The sequence below is a fragment of the Anopheles coluzzii genome, chromosome 2, assembly GCF_943734685.1.
Source record: "Anopheles coluzzii chromosome 2, AcolN3, whole genome shotgun sequence".
Lineage (NCBI taxonomy): Eukaryota > Metazoa > Arthropoda > Insecta > Diptera > Culicidae > Anopheles > Anopheles coluzzii.
In genome coordinates this window covers 40,333,508-40,350,975 of record NC_064670.1, presented here as the reverse complement: position 1 = coordinate 40,350,975, position 17,468 = coordinate 40,333,508, and the positions used below count along the sequence as shown (strand labels likewise).

The 17,468-nt window shown below is 48.1% G+C and overlaps 1 protein-coding gene across 11 annotated transcripts in view; it reads left to right on the top strand.

Moving 5' to 3' along the window:
* Window positions 1-17,436, top strand: part of LOC120947952 (tyrosine-protein kinase Fer-like) — a 45,597-nt gene extending 28,161 nt beyond the window's left edge. For 8 of the 11 annotated variants that reach the window (XM_040363822.2, XM_040363824.2, XM_049606598.1 and 5 more), the window contains exons 4-11: window positions 4,609-4,702; window positions 4,898-5,093; window positions 5,859-6,329; window positions 6,405-6,579; window positions 6,964-7,194; window positions 14,249-14,446; window positions 14,510-15,119; window positions 15,204-17,436. In XM_040363822.2, the coding sequence (XP_040219756.2) occupies window positions 4,609-4,702; window positions 4,898-5,093; window positions 5,859-6,329; window positions 6,405-6,579; window positions 6,964-7,194; window positions 14,249-14,446; window positions 14,510-15,119; window positions 15,204-15,532 (2,304 nt within the window). In that variant the 3' untranslated portion in view covers window positions 15,533-17,436. Of the gene's footprint in view, window positions 1-4,608; window positions 4,703-4,897; window positions 5,094-5,858; window positions 6,330-6,404; window positions 6,580-6,963; window positions 7,195-10,205; window positions 11,581-13,026; window positions 13,054-14,248; window positions 14,447-14,509; window positions 15,120-15,203 lie in introns of those variants that run through there. The other 3 variants (XM_040363830.2, XM_040363832.2, XM_040363833.2) reach the window with 3 other exon arrangements.
* The last annotated feature ends 32 nt before the right edge of the window (window positions 17,437-17,468 follow it).

Here is a 17,468-nt window from a genome sequence, read left to right as displayed (position 1 = left end):
GGCACGACCCAGTTTAACGGGCTTAACTCGGGCAATCGGGCGCGCTACTGTGTGTGAACTGTAATCTGTATGTTAATGCAGCTTCCTTGTCCTCAACACGGTGGGTGGTTCTGATCTCCTCCCCTTGTTTGCCCTCGGGCAGCGTCACTCCCAACGGTGGGGCGTTATGCGTGTAGCCCCCGGCAGCAAGGGAAAGCAAAACGCATCACAGATAAACACATGGGGTCCCCCACGGCCCCCCTTTGGGATTGATCGAGAGGAAGCGGGAATGTAGAGCAAACGTACCTGTAACAAAATCTGCACGAGAAATGGAACCAGTGCAAGTGCAGTTTAAAATGTATGCACACAGATTGTATGTTGTTGTTTTTTTTTACATTCATCCCTATCCATTTCATTATCTCGCCTTTGTGCTGGTGAGTTTTCCGTTTAAAATTAATTTGCATTTTCTGCATAACACTATCTACTGACATATATTGTCGTTTTTGCAGCTCACACACATGCACAATTGAGAGTTTATTCTATCCCAAAACTAGAACACCTCCAGCTCCAAACATTTTACAGCGAATGTGTGGACTTTTTCTTTGTTGGTGAAAAATGGGTTCACAGAAACACCTTTAATGTTTCACCTTTCTCTGACTCTCGTTTATCTGTATTGCAGTGTCACTCCCAAGGTACAATACAGCTTTATGAGATTAATATGAAAAGTTCCAAATGAAAAGCACATTACGAGTCTGGCATGCCACGCACACATCTCGTTTCGCCTTTTGTGTTGCAGCATTATTGGTGCAGCGTAATGCAATTTGCAATCAGCGGGACACGCCGACAAGGAAGACGCTTGGATCTGTGTGCACGGGCGACGGTGGCAAACAGTTTTCATCTCCACGTGGGGTTCGTGGCGCATAACCCGTGGCCCACACATTCTCGGGAACTCTTCCTGCACGCCGGCTAATGAGCAAAAGTAATTAAAACCCGTATTGCGCGCGTCTTGGTGTGGCACAGCATTTCATCAGAACAGCGTAATCAGCTGTGTCTGATTTTATCATTTTATGTAATGTTTATTAGCACATGGTGGGAGGGCTTACGGCGATCATGGTGCACTCCGTGGAGCGGAGGATGATGTCTGAGGGTGGCGAAAAGTGCAATGCACCACGAGCTAAACCTAAATGTATTTTAGAAGTGTAATAAAGGCAGGGTCTCGTAGTACAGTCGTCAACTCGTACGACTTAACACCATGCCCGTCATGGGTTCAATCGCCAAATAGACCGTGCCGCCATACGTAGGACTGACTATCCTGCTATGGGGGGAAATCAATTAGTCACTGAAAGCCAAGCCCACAAGTGATACAGGCAGGCCTTGACCGGCAACGGTTGTTGAGCCAAAGAAGAAGAAGAAGAATAAAGGCAGGGATCTTGCTTTTATTTCATGTTATAATACATCAATACACCCTCTACGGTCATAATTCAACAAAGCCAGGCGTGTCATTAATAAATTAGATTGGATTGGAGTCGAACTACGTCCGGTATACTAAAAGTTATCGCGTCTATGCAAAGATATAATGTTCACTAATGCAATGATTATAATTTGATCGTCCAAAAATAGAATTGCAATATTTCAGTTTTTAAAATACGATGTTATGGGATGTAATTGTTGAATTCCTCACGATTGGTGAATTGTTATAGTTCGCATTATACACAGCTTCTGTCTGATAATTCCTAAGATTGGAGTCGGGTAGCTCCTATGAAGACTGGACCCGGTTTGATTTTTATGTCATGATGTCCGATGTGTGCAAGCATAATTTCCTAGATCAGGTTTTTGGGTGGAATAGTGTTTAGTTAGTTAATTTCTGTTTGTATTAAAGTATTAGCTAATTTTTTAAAGAACTAACGACTTATGCAAATGTGTGATACGTTGAATTTTACAAATTTATATGTTAGAAAATCAGAGAATCATTCTAGGAGAGATAGATTCACCGGAACTTTTAGCTAGAGTTAATTTCCACGTACCTATTCTAAATTTAAGAAGCTATAGGCTACTAAGAGTTGACCAAACTAGACGTGCATATGGCGTTAATGAACCTTTGACTGCGATGGATATCAGATTTAATGCACACTATGACTCTTTTGACTGGCATTCTCTGTGTTAACCTGTATTTCTTTCTGTGATCTTCTTCTTCTTTGGCTCAACAACCGTTGTCGGTCAAGGCCTGCCTGTACCACTAGTGGGCTTTGGCTTTCAGTGACTAATTGATTTCCCCCCATAGCAGGATAGTCAGTCCTAAGTATGGCGGCACGATCTTATTTGGGGCTTGAACCCATGACGGGCATGTTGTTAAGTCGTACGAGTTGACGACTGTACTACGAGACCGGCCTTTCTGTGATACTCTTTGTTATTTATTTTGTGCTGACATTACATTGTACCGTGATGCTTTATGTTATTTTTTGCTACCCTGGGATACTTAGATAGTTTATAAGATCAGTGATAAGGCCAATGATGGCCAATCACTTAACCAATACAAATAAACATCCACGTTGGGTTCATACTAATATATTTAAGCAAGTACGTCTGGAATTAGGTAACATGAAAGAAAAAATGATTTACAAAAAAGTATATTAAATACTACAAATTAACGTTCCAAGCCTTAGCTCTCTACAAAAATAGATAAATAACAACGATATACATACTAAGGCCATGTGTATATATTTAGACCAAAACTTAGGATAAGCATAATGTTAGGTCGTGTATAGAACAACTGTGCTACGTTTCTAACTTAACTTCTTCAAAAGATTTTAAAGCCACATTCAAACACAGTTTTATTAAATAAAAGTCTATTATACAAAAGTGACATACCCAATTGACATTTTTGAGTACGAATAATCGGGAATTCGAGCAAATTGCCTTAAACTGGAGCCTTAAACTTCCCTTAAATTGCACCAGTTTGAGGGAATTTAGAAAAAGTCCTTTAAAATCAACAGTGATGCAGCTTTTTCGTTGCTTTCTTCTAGATTCGCTCGGAAATGATGTTTCCTATCGTTATAGTTGGTCATGTACCTATTTTATACTTAAATAATAGCCATTTTTTATAGAATAACGTTACGTTGCTTTTGTTTTTCATCAAAAATCATACCTATGAATGAAGAATGAGCTCGACGGCATCGTCCATCGATAGAAGAAAGTTTAATTTACGAACACACCAAGTATTACCGCTTGCAACACACGAATTCACAATATCAAGCGTATCGAGTACTAATCTAGCAGATATGGGAAAACTATTTCGAGCAAATGTCACTTGGGTATATATAAGGAAGATACAACCGAAATCCAGATCCGTAAAAGCTTGACCCAGTAAAATCTTTACTTTTTACCACTTAACAAACACTTTCGAAATGCTGGCACGATTCCAAAACGACACAACAATATTGCCTTACACCAAATACCACCATCCTTAACTTGACGACCAAGCTTTAAAGTAACACTGGAACGCTTTAAATGTATCCGCGTACCTAGTGTCGCACAAGTTTTGCGGAAAAGAAAAACGCGATCCGCTTTTAATCAGTGGCCTGGCTCCGTTTTTCTCACTATCGTTCACTGGCTCACTATTTCACTGGTTCTAAGAGCAAAAAAATACTCCAGGACCCAGTGGCTATAGTTTCCATAGGTTTGCAGTAGTTGGCAGGAGCGCATCTGTCCGTTTCAGTGGAAAATGTGTAGAGTTGAATCATCAATCTTCGTCGCCAGTAACGTGTTGAAAATCAGCTCTGCCGCCACCCTGCCTTGCCGCTTCTCTTCTGTCCGTTCTCAAGTGCACCAAAAACAACGGCCACAAAAAGCACCCTTTTTCAGCGTCGAAAGCGCATCCTTTTACTGGATCGGTGTGTGCGGACTGTGTGCTGTTGTTCTCGGTTGACCGCAAACCGCAGCGCTTGCTGGGTAGAAAAACTGCCGCCGCCATGGTGGAGCGCTTTGCCACGGTACCAGGAAAAACGGCGATAGTTTCCACCATAGATTCTGCGGGCGAAAGGCAGGTTTAGAAGGCAGGATATGAGAGGTGGTCCGTTTTGTGCAACTGCATTTGGAAATTGCATTTCAAATGGATCCCAATCACGCACACCAAATTGATAGCCTCGCTTTCGAGCAGGGAAAACCAACCCCAATCGCGCACGGCACGATACAGGAGTGGGGGCCGATCGAGGAACAGTGGCCGGGAGGGCAAAGGGAATTGATAGGGAAAAGGTTAAATCAAATCTCCTTTACGTGACATCAATACGGGTGGCGAAGTTTTGCACTATGATTTATGGTGCACCGGGGACAGCTTATTGTGTGCGCGGTATGCATCGGTGTACTAGCACTATTGTGCATTGGTTGCCGTACTGAGGATTGGCCATGGATTTACATAAAAGGGAGTTGAGTTCAATACACATCCTGAGCGTGTGGGTGAAATTGGTGAAAGATTGTATAGAATGTTGGAACTGAAGTTGATTGAGCAATATTTCATTTTTCGCCAAAATATTACCAACAAAGTTTACAATTTTTTAAATTTTATTACTTTCTGTAATTCGTAGCCTTATTTTAACAACCATGTTTCAATCTTACCTTTTATTTCATCTACAGCTCACAGAGGACGTCGCACGAAAGAAAAGCGAGTACCAGAAGCATTTAGACTACTACAAGCTCCTGCGAGGCCGATTCGAGGAACATATCAAGTGTAAGTCAACACGTTACTGTCCGGTGTAAAAGCAGGCCAACCCTGTCCTGCACTATTCTCGACAACTTGTTCGTGTCACAGCACTCCCTTCGCTTCTCCAAACACATCCACCCAAAGAACAACAAGCCCAACTACACTATTTGTTTATTGTTAAAGTTGACTCCCGTCCGTTTTGCCCGATCTCTGCTTTTACAGCCGGCCGGTCCGGGCGTAAGCTGGACGACGTCATCGACAAGTACCAGAAGGCCTGCCGGAAGCTGCACCAAGCGCACAACGAGTACGTCCTGCTCATAACCGAGGCGGTCGAGGTGGAGAAGGACTTCCGAACGATACTGCTGCCCGGTCTGCTCGAGCACCAGCAATCGCTGCAGGAAGGTTTCATTCAAGCGTGGTAAGTAATGGTTGCCCTTTGGAGCCTTGGAGTGGTGGTGGTGGTGGTGGTCCATTAACTGCAGACGAACACGTTGCCCTGGTTCGGGTTCGAAATTAGTCAGCAAATTATGCGCTGTTCGAGCCCGAAACCCGATGGCTATATGAGCATGCCGCACACGAGAACGTTACGCTGCCGGAATATGGCCGGAGAGTAATTTTGGATTGGGATTGCCGAGAATTAATTTGATTAACATCCGGTCAAGTCAGTGGTGGAACTCGCAAGAAGTGGGGGAAGAGGAGAGGCTGTTCCGCCGGTTGGTGTGGTATTATCCCTGTCATGTTCCTGCTTCCTGCCATTTCCAGCGAAGAGAGCGCTCCTCTATCCACCGATAGAGTAAAATCATTCAAGCAATCTAATTTATGCAAGTCATTCTGGCTACGGTAGTCCTTCGTCCTGTTGTTCTTGTCTTGTAAATGCTTCGCCGGCGTTGATGCATTTGAATAATGATTTTAACAACGAATGCGGCATGTTGGGGCATGATTTATTCGTTTATAAATAGATATCGACGAAAGCGGTTATCGTTAATGTGGGCTGATTTATCATTGCGCTAGTTAACTGAAAAGTCGATCTGATGAGGAACTTTTGATTGTATTTATATAATAACTGCTCCAGGGAAATTAATGGTCATTTTCGCTTTAAACAACCTATTTTCCCACTTTTCAACAAAGCGCCAATTTCTGGAAACAAACTCAAAACCGCCCTTAAATTCGCCCCATTTTTCAGGAGCAACCTGCTGCAGGAGATTGCGAACCTGAGCGACATGACGTCGGACAAGTTCGTCGACATACAGCGCCGGATCGAGTCGAGCATAGCGGGCATCAACTCGACGGAAGAGTACCGCGAGTTTACGGAAAAGCACAAAACCTCCCCAACACCCCCCGTCATATTCCAGTTCGACGAGAGCCTGGTCGAGGACAGTCTGGGCAAGCTGCAGGCGAACACGCTGACCGTGGACAACCTTACCGTCGACTGGCTGCGCGGCCGGCAGACGGAGCTCGAGGGTACGATCAAGGATCTGCAGGACCGCCAGAGCAAGCTGTGCGGCGAACCGAACGGCACGAACGGCGCCACGGGCAGCAGCCCGGCCGCCGTCAGCCCAGCCAGTACACCCGGCACCAAGCCATCCACGCCGATCCTGAACGGTTCCAGCACCAGCAACGGTGTTCACCAAGGGAAAGATCCGGCAACCAACAAGTAAGGCAATGGTGTGATGGGGGAGGTAGGATGATGGCAGCAGAACAATAACATTTTACCTTATTTCGCTGCTAGATCTTCCAAGGAACTGAACACGCTGCGCTGCCAAGAGCGGCAAACGCTCAAGCTGGTCGACATGATCCGTTCGGCGCTGAATGAGGTTGGCTGCGAGGAGCTGCCGTCCGGCTGTGATGACCTTTCCGTAGAGCATCTAATCGAGAACAAAAAGTCTGTCAGTCAGGATCTATCGGTAAGTGGCAATGTTAGGTCAATGCGTGATAGTGTGTGTGTGTGTGCAGGCCGAACCCGAACGGTCGTGGTATTTTGTTTGTGAGAATGACACGTTTTCAAGTAGATCGCATCACTCGTCATATGTTCTGGTTCATCATTAATGCATCATTTTGAAATGGTGATGGGTTTTGTTTTTTTTTCCCTCCCGTTGTCCCCCGGTTATGATCGGTATTTTTTGGTTTTGTAAAGTCGGGACTAACGTAAAGTCATGTTTCAACCGTCCTGTTATCAATCCCAACAACACCCACCCCCTCCCCACATCTCTTTGGTCTTTATCACATCCTCTTGGTGCTTGTTGATGCCTATCTCACCTAACATCATTTCATGTGGGCAATACGTTTAGGTGGACTCACTGCAGCAGCAGCAAACTTCCACCGCCATGGGTCTGTTCTCGTTGCGCACTGGTGGTGGTGGTAGTGGTGGTGGTGGTATGATGTCCATGCTGATGGATCAACTAAGACGCAAGTCGGGACCGCCGACGGTTTCGGGATCCAGCTCGGCCGGCAAGACGCCGCGATCGGGCCCCACACCGGTGCAGACACCGAAGCCAGGACACCGAGGAGCAACGTCCACGGTAACTACTAACGCCGACAGTGAGTCGGTCTGCTCGTTCGTTGTGTGTCGTGAGCGTGTGCAAGCTGCTTCGGGTGATGTGCTTCCGCCGTCCGCTTCCGATCCGACCATCCGGCCAGCCGAGACGGCCGATGGGGCGACGTACGCGGAACTCCTGCCCGCCCGGAACGATTCCGACCAGCGACTGTCGAACGTTTACGTGGACATGGAGGCGTGTCTGTTGCACGAGCTCGATGTGGAACAATCGTTCCAGTATACTAACCTTAGTAGCTGCGGTCCGCGCCAGCAGCCGCTGGTCGCATCCGCAGCGGACGAAAGCTTTGGCGCATCCTGCGAACTGCCTAACCCAACTAACACGGACCACCAGCGCCACGCGCTGCAGTACAGACGCTTGCGCACTCATGCTAGCAGCGAGGACAGTGAGGTGCACCTGCTGAACCGGCAATACCCATGCCAGGCCGCCGATGAGCCCGGTGCGGGCGAAGATGATGACGAGGACGATGATGATGGGGCAGCGAGCTGCACAAACGCCGATGAGCTGAACGATTCCAAGAACAATCTGCTGCGGGAGGAGAGCTTCGATGAAAACCAGCGGCAGCAGCTGTCGAATTGTTCGACCTGGCGACGAAAATCCACGGAAGAGGGAGAGACGGATGGCAAGTATCTTACGATGCGGAAAGAGGTGTCGGTACCGGCGCCGGAAGCGATTCCTTCCCAGGAAGCTCAGTGGAAGTCGTCGATCGAGCGACACCTGGACCACATCGATGCACTGAACCAGAAGCTGGACGAGCACCAGCGACTGGCGGCCCGGCTGTCCGAAGAGTACGAGTACATTCGGGTGCAAACGCTCACCCGTCCTGTGGTGGCGCCACAGCCCCAGAAGCCCCTTCCCGGCGCAACCAAACCACCGACGCAGACGTTCGAGAAGGCGAACAGCTTCCGGGAGAAGATCCGGCGCCGCATCAAGGGAACGAAGCAGGACAGTGACCGGCAGGCCGATCGTTCGGTGTCACCCGACAACCCGGACCAGCCCGAAAGCTTCTCGGGACGGCTAAGAAGCCGCATTACAGCCCACCACACCCAGCGACAGTTTCGGCTGATGAAGGACACGGACTCGGCCAGCCCATCCACCGACCGCTCGATTGCGGAGCGGCTTCCGCCCGGCAGCTCTGCCGCCGGTCGCAAAAAGAAGAAACGCAAAGCATCGAAAGCGAACCGGGCCGCCCGGCAGCAGCTTAGTCGCGGTGGGCCAGATGGCCACCAGCCGCAACGGCACCAGCCGTTGCACCCCCAGCAAGCCTTCTCGGAAGATGAACTGCTAGCCGAAGAGCAGCCGGCACTGTCGCCGGAACATAGTGGCGGTCCGCGTGCTACTGCCGCCGGCGGGCTAGGGGCGTCCTTCTCGCAAACGGTGCGAGCCACTTGGCGCGAACTGATCCACTCCACCAACAAGGTAAAGGATTCGTCCATGAATCTCGCCCTCCGGTCGGACCGGCCCGAGGAGAAGCTGGACCTGATCGCGGCCGATCCGGACCGGCAGGGTTTGCTCTCCATACGGTTCACCTTTTCCGATGGAGGGCGCAAGCACCAGCTGGTGGATGGTATGATGGCGTCGGATATGCACACCACCGCCGATTATTGTGTTCCGCTGCTTGTAGCCCGAAGCGAAGACACCCAGCTGCAGGCCGGCTCCCCGGACGGAGATCTGCGCCCGGAGACGCCGGTGCTCGCCCAGCGGGCAAGCAAAGCGGGCCCCAGCTTAAAGAGCAACCTTCGGGACAAGCTGACCAAGCTGGTGCACAAGAAAACTGCCAGCGGCGGCTCGGTGCAGTCGGGGGGCCGTTGGGTGGGCGCTGCGCAGGAAGTTTGCCGCACCTGCTCCAAACGGATCGTGCAGCGTTCGGGCAGCGATGGCGGCGGTGGCATGCATGCCAGCCGTACGGTGCTGGATTTTAGGAAAGAGTTTCCCGACATTGACATCTGCGAGGGCGGCCACGATCACCTGGATGGGGCCACTTCGGAGATGATCAATCTCGAGTACGAAGACATTGATGTGCTAACGATCAAGCCCCACAAACTAATCGATCCCTCCGCCGCCGAGGGTGGCATCTGTGTGAGTGTGAGTATATTGCCGAGGCCGTGTGGCTGGTTGTGCATGGGACTGTTTTGCAGCTTCACGTGTGTGTGTTTTATAACTTTTTGTCATTTGTAGTTGTTTGTTTGGTTGCTTTTAATTACTTTCATCGCATGTGTGTAGTTCGTTCTGTTCGTTATGTTGAGAGAGTATTTTCTTACGTAGAATAACTTTTGTTTCTTACTGATTACTAACACATTTCTTTCATTTTAGATAGTAAAACTTTGTTAATAATTAAGCTCTCTTGCAATTTTTCTTCATATGTAAAACACATTGCCATTACCGGTGGATAGAACGCAGAATTCTTTACCCTTTTCTTAGCCAATCATCTCGTCAAAGGATGGCTTGTCTTTGACCCAAATAGTTGCACAGGATCACATACACACTTGCACACTTACTTTCCCTTGCCGACGGCGACAGTAATACATCATCGCACGAGCGTAATTTGGTTCGATTGCACAATTTTCTTCCCTTCCGACAAAACGGCTAGTTGTGAAGTTAGAAAGAAACACACTTCCCCGCTGCTGCCATTATTTCACCCCTCCCCCTCTCCCTTCTCCTTATCAACCCGGCAGCCATCGCACCGCCATCGAACTTATCCGGCGGTGACCTTTTCGTGGCGACGTAATCTCCCCCCCCCCCCTCTCTTTATCCCGTTGACATTCACAAACCCAGCGCACCGCACCGCGTTTAGCCCTTTTCCCCCGATCGCGTCCCGGCTGTCTTTGAAGGGCAGGTTCAAACATTCTCAATCGACCGATCGACGCATTTAGAATCGGCAGTCTCGGCGTCGTCGGCGAAACAGCAGCGACCGGGCAGTAAATCAGACAAACATGTGCGCGCCGCATTTCAAACAACAACGCGCCCCGTTTGTATCCGTGTGTGTGTTGATGGATAGGATTTTCCTATCTCGCAATGATTTAATTTTATTTTTAATATGTTTACTGTGGACTGTAGAAACCGAACAAAAAAGAGCAAGAAGAAGTATCACCGCGAGATTACTCTCGCAGAAACACACTCACACGCAACTAGGGAGGAGGAAGAGCACCACAACGTGCCGATGGGTGGTGCTGCTGCTGCTGATGAAACCACGTTTGATGGTGACGAGCCCCAGTGCTAGCAGTAGCAGTAGCAGTACGACAGCAGCACGACACGATTAGCATGCCATCACAGTGTGCAAAACGTGTTTGATGCAATCCGCCGTTTGAGACGCCGGATCGGGTGGGACACCATGCCGCCCAGGCCACACGGGCTTGTCGCGCAGAGGAGATTTGATGCCTTTAAGCTCGAGACGATCTCATGTTTTTATTACATTCGGGTGTGGGAAAGAGAATGGGGGATAGATGAGAGAATGTTTTTTGCAAAGTTTAGCAGATTTTGAAGTGATTTTTCTTAATGAAAATCAAGACTTTTATCTGCTTTGTCTTACATCACATCATGTAAACTATATTTGAAATGGAAAATACCTCATAAAATCAAGCTGCACAAATCTACCCGACAACCCACACACGCTCACACACATACGGTGTACAGGGAATTTTCACGATCGTATGAAAATTCACGCTTTACAGTGAAGCGGCTTCACTCTTTCTCCTCATTCCTGTTCTTTAAAAACCCAGCAGCTTACAAATGGCAGCTCTCTCTCTTTTTCGCTCTTTCGATCTCTCGTTAGACGATCGTTTTTCACCACCCATCCAGAGCAAAGGCGATAAAAAAAAATGTGGCAGCACGATTGTCCACTCACCCCTCTTGGTTGTGACCGCAGTGGTCAGTGAAAAATGAGCTACCATCACGAAAAGATGTACTTTCGGCTTGTGCGTCGTGTGAACGTGAAATGAAGTAGTGGTGCTACCTTTGGCTAGTTGGCGAATTGTGTCCGGAATGGTTTAAAATGCTTTGGTTTTGTCAGCGAATCGAAAGCGAATGTTGTGGCTAAAAGTGTTTTCACAATTTGGACGTGATTGGTAGAAATCGTGTGCTCTAAACGCAATAACCGTTGCAGCTGAAGCTCGGTACAATAATTTGCACCGAAAGTGTTAAACCGAAAAGCGTGTGCATGCATGTGTGAGGTGCAAATCTTCTAGATCAAACGGGAAAGTTCAAAGCAAGTACAGGTCCCGAGCAATGAGCAGTACCGAGATCAGCACGACCGCATCGACAACGTCCTCGTACGAAACCGATAGCGTCTATCACAACTTCTTGTTCCCGCCCCGGCCACCGGTGCGCAAGAAACGCATCCGTACGCTGCTGATGGTAAAGGAATATGTTTTTTTTTGGGGATCGCACATTTGTACCGCACGCTCCTTACACACCTCCCATTATTGCGCACGTCCTTTGCGCGGCGGTCACAGTTAGTTAATGTACGAATCCGATTCGATGACTGAGTGGAATGAAAGCTCTCAAACTAGTGGTGGGAGCGAGGAATCGGAGTTACCCGGTTCCGATTCCGTGTTCCGAATCAATTCCGGAGCCGGATCCAATGCTGGAATCGATTCCGGAGTCGACTACGGAGTTGGTTCCGGAATCCATTCCGAAATTGGAATCGGCTCTGGAATCAGAATCGGCTCCGATATCACAATCGGCTCTGGAATCAGAATCGGATCCGGTATCACAATCGGCTCCGGAATCAGAATCGGTTCCGGATTCGGAATCGATCTGGGAATCGCAATTTGTTCCGATAAGGGAATGAGAATTGACTCCAGAATTGGAATTAACTCTGGAATGAGAATCGGCTCCGGAATCAGAATCAGCTCCGGTATCAGAATCTTGCTGCGGAATCAGAATTGGCTCCGGAATCGGAATCGATATGGGAATGAGAATTGACTCCAGAATTGAAATTAACTCTGGAATGAGAATCAGATTGTGAATTGAAATCGGAAAATTCAGAAGCGAAATCAGTCCGGGATGTCCATGAGATTGGATCATGTACAAGTAAATTTTGATTCTTTGCGATTATCAATAAGTAGCATCATTGTATCCAAACGTCTATCCTTATGAGGATGCGGAAACCGACTCCGATTTCGAAACCAATTATGATTTCGAAGCCAATTACGATTCTGGAGCCGACTTCGATTCCGAAACCGGTTCCGATTCCGGAGCCGATTCGGGAACCAATTCCGGAGCCGATTCCGGAATTGTTTCCGGAAACTGATTCCGGACCTGCTATCCGGAATCGATTCTAGAAAACTTCGGAGCTAGACGGAATCGATTCCGTCGAAAAACTTCATTTTTCCCATCACTATCTCAAACACATCCGTCTGTCTCAGCGAGCTGCCATTACACCGGACACTCTTGCTGTAGGATTTGTGGGGAAAAACCCCCACTTTCCTTTACCCATTGCTCCATCAATCCATTTTATTTTCAAAAATCTATGCCCCGCTTTTCTTCTCTTTCCGTCCCCCCGTCCGAACGTGCTACGTCAACTGGCGTGTGAGGGGGTGGTACATATGCGTCATACAACCCGGTTGCTGCTGCTACAACAACACGCCCCCATACAAACCCCGCCTGCTTCGTCCTTGCATCTACGGAGACACTTATGTTGTGGTCTTTTTTGCATTTCTTTCATTTTTTCCCCCACAAACCGCAACCGACACCCGAAAACGGCCGTCTTTTTCCATTTTCCTCTGTCGCCGTGGCAACCCATGCTCCTTCACTTGGTATGCGATTTGTTGGTGGCTGGTGGGGGGCGGCTGCCTGTAGAAGCTGGGCGAATTTACTATGGCGATGGTAAGCGTTTGCATTGGAAAATTCGTTGCCGTTCGTTTCACTATCATGCTTTTGTGTGCTTGTGTACCTCGCACAGAAGCGAATGCCAAGAATTAAGGCACATGACACAGGCTCTCATTCCTTTACTGAAGCTCAATAGTCCATGAAAATCATTGCAACTTTTTTTTTAAATACTTTTAAAGTCATTCATACAAAAAGTTTTAAAGAAGGTGCATTATAAAAAGTTTAAAATATCCTTCAAGGAAAATTAAGAAACAGTATTTAAATATAGAACAAAGAAGTTGCCCAATGTCCTTGCCAACGGCACGCACGTTCCTTACACTTTTCCAGCAACAACAACACCAACAACAAGGAAAAATGTTCCCAACATCCGATGGGACATTAAAGATTTAAATTCAATCAAGCATTGACCTAAATTCTGCATCTGTGCACGAGCGCACCATGTGCGAGACGACGTCGACGACGACGACGCATCGGTTTGTGTGGAAACGCACCGATACACAAAGACAATGGGGCGGCAACCAACATCACTGCAGGAAAGAAAAACTGACAGGGTGGGGGGCAAAACACATTTCTCTAACACGTTTTATGTCCTCGTTTTTGGAATAAACTACCTCACATCAATCAATGACGTTTATGATTGGTTGATTATTGAGAGCCATTGCTGGTAGCAGTAGTATCGTGTTTGTGTTTGCAGCCAATTTGGCACCGCTTGCTACGATACGATACCCACTAGCGGGCATGAAACGCAGCGGGTCCCACGGCACTCGATGTACCGAACTGAATGGCGAACAAGATCATGCTAATGGGCTATGAGTTATTGCACGATCACGATCCATGCCGCCGACAAGCTGTCCGAGCGTTAAAATGGATGAGCGTCTTTGGGGTGTCGGTATTAATAGAGGCAGCGTGCGCTCTGCCGTGCCAATCATTTTGTTGTTTGTTTGCATTTTCGTTTTGTTTGGTGGAAAACAGTACCTGAAGGATGGTTTTGAATTGTGAAAACAGATACAGAGGGCCGCATCTTTATCATTTTTATTGAAAAAAAGTACAATTCTTTAGTAATAACTTACACATCACTGCTCATATCGCCTCCCGTCACTATCCACCGGCAACAGCAATGTGTTGTTAGATGCTTTACATTTCCAATATTTGTCGCTGATAAGCTCCGTTCTTATGCCACATCCCTCCGCAGATGACTCTATCGACAAATCGTCCCCTGCACGAGGAAGAATGGTTCCACGGTGTACTGCCACGCGAGGAGGTGGTCCGGTTGCTGCGCAACGAAGGCGACTTCCTGGTGCGCGAAACGACGCGCAACGACGAGAGCCAAACCGTACTGAGTGTCTGCTGGAACGGACACAAACACTTCATTGTGCAAACGACGGCCGAGGTAAAGACGGATGTACTTCCCCAGCAGACAGTTTATAAAACCCATTTCCCTCCCTTGTTCCAGGGCCACTATCGTTTCGAAGGACCAGCCTTCCCCAGCATACAGGAGCTGATCGTGCACCAGTACCAGTCGGAGCTGCCGGTCACCGGCCGCTCCGGTGCAGTGCTGCGCAAACCGGTCCTGCGCGAGCGCTGGGAGCTCAGCAACGACGATGTGATCCTGCTGGACAAGATCGGGCGCGGCAACTTCGGCGACGTGTACAAGGCCAAGCTGAAGTCGTCGAAAAACACGCTCGTCGCTGTCAAGACGTGCCGGATGACGCTGCCCGAGGAGCAGAAGCGCAAGTTTCTGCAGGAGGGTCGCATCCTGAAGCAGTACGACCATCCGAACATCGTCAAGCTGATCGGCATCTGCGTGCAGAAGCAACCGATCATGATCGTGATGGAGCTGGTGGCGGGCGGGTCGCTGCTCATGTTTCTGCGCAAAAACGCCAGCACGCTCGGGCAGCGGCAGATGATGGGCATGTGCCGCGATGCGGCCGCCGGCATGCGCTACCTCGAGTCGAAGAACTGCATCCACCGGGATCTGGCCGCCCGCAACTGTTTGATCGGCAGTGAGAATATAGTGAAAATCTCCGACTTTGGAATGTCCCGCGAGGAGGAGGAGTACATCGGTAAGTAGGAGCGGTGCATAGAAATACGCGGTGAATGGACTATTCAATTAATTTCTTTTTGTTTCCACCCCCTCGATCTTCCAGTTTCCGGAGGCATGAAACAGATCCCGATCAAGTGGACCGCACCGGAGGCACTGAACTTCGGCAAGTACACCTCCCTGTGCGACGTCTGGTCGTACGGGATACTGGTGTGGGAAATTTTCAGCCGCGGCGACACGCCCTACTCCGGCATGAGCAACTCGATGGCACGCGAGCGAATAGACGAGGGCTACCGTATGCCGGCACCGGAAGGGGCACCGCCGGAGATGTACCGGCTCATGCTCAAGTGCTGGTCGTACGAGCCGGAAAGCCGGCCACACTTTGACGAGATCTGCAGCGTGGTCGACGCGCTGCTGCTCTGCACCAAGGACTGACGGCGGCCGGTGGCACAACGCAACGACGAAAGGAACATCATGCCGCTGAAGGCAAAGGAGGCAGCCACCGGCGGTGGATGGCCAGCTGCCCGGGGGCTGTGGAGTGAGGGGCTAACCATGTTGCAACGTTTACTCAACGCTACCAATGGCGCTTAGTGTGTGTGTGTGTGGCGCTTGCGTGGCGAAATTACACGGCACTGATCGGTGGCAGCCAGAGGTATACGATATGATGGTGTGCATCTCTATCAAGCCTTCCGCCAGCGCTAAGCAGCTTTTCGTTTAGCTTTACATTGCATTAGAGAACGAGCCGTTGCAGACAACGCACACAGAACAGTGCCGATGGAGATGGCATGGCAAAATGACACCACACGAGTGCAATTGAACAGCAAGAAACATTTATACTTATATTCTAAGAACAAGGTGCTTTCGGTAGATGGAAACAGTTAGAGAACAAGATGGTAGATGCAAAGTTAGAAGAAGGTAGGAAAATAGATAGCGAGAGCAACATTACAAGAGCAAGAACAAGGACAGCGTGCAGGGGCGACCGGACTAGCTGATCACCGCCTGATCCTGTGTACAGGAATGTATTGGACAAGCGTTTACAAACTGCGTTAGGTTAGTGGTTATTTGAGCTACATTTAAATTAGCTGACAACGAAGCACACAGCACAAATATAGAGGTATAGTATAGAAGCGAGAAAGGGCATATGGGATGTGTGTGTGTGTGTCTGAATGGGCAGGTGGACATGGTGGGATTCGTATTTTAATCGAATATGTATGTAAAGGTATGTTGCGAACTGTGGTCAAACAGCGTAGGGCTAACTATATAGCTATATAGCTAGGGTGGAAGAAAGTGTAAATGTTGCAATGTGTGGTTGAGTGACGAGTGAACGTATACAAGAATGGCTGAGCATGAATCTTAACAGCAACGTACAGTGAATCAAATACGGGAAACCTTGTGCGGGGGAATGGGCAGGATGCGAACGAGATATTCATGTGTGATAGATGATTAGATGAGGGGGGGAGGGGGGAAGGGGAACGGGAATTTTTAAATGATCAAAAGAACATAGATAGAGCAGAGAAATAGAGAGAGAAAAAACGGGAAAATGAACAGAAACGAGACGAAGCAGTGCAATGGAAGATAGATAGCTTAGAGTAGTGAACAAAAATCAAAAGAAATATTATCCTTGTTGCAGCAGCAGCGTGCAAAAGGTGTGTGTGTGTGTGTGTGTTCCAAAGTGCTTTTATTTATTGAAAGCACACTTTCACTCAGCTTCAGCAGCGTACCCGCTTTATGCTACAACGGTGCGTAAGATTTAAAACATCTTTGAACGCGCACAGAAGCGTCCACAAAACACGCGACGAGCAGGAACGACGCCATGTGCATCTTTATGCCAAACAGCGTTATCAAAACTCGCAAAAGCATTTAAGCGAATGCAATCGGACCGGGGAGGAAGAAAAAACAACAGATACGAATACTCTCGTAACTGGAACGATGGTTTCCAATATCCTCCTTCTATTACTACTACTACAACTACTACTACTACAGCTAATACTGTTTCTCATTCTCAAAGCACACATCTCATGTAGCGTGGCGTAACAGGTTAAGCGCTTTCGTGATTCGTTATGTTCTAAAAGGCACATCACTACGCGATCCAAATATACACCGACGATATTGTACACACAACATACTTATATACACGCAAAAAGACACGTAAAGGATTATGTTACATACATTACATCGTTTATCCAAACGTTCCGCGTCTCGCTTTCTCTTTAATGTCTCTTTTCTCGTTCTTTCGCTCGCAGTTAACTCATGTACACAACTTATACGGAGCAGAATGTGTCGACTTAGTTGAATATCACGATATTTACATACATTAAACGTACAAGCTCAAAATGAAACCATCAATTCGTTTACTTGTTTAGTTGGAGAG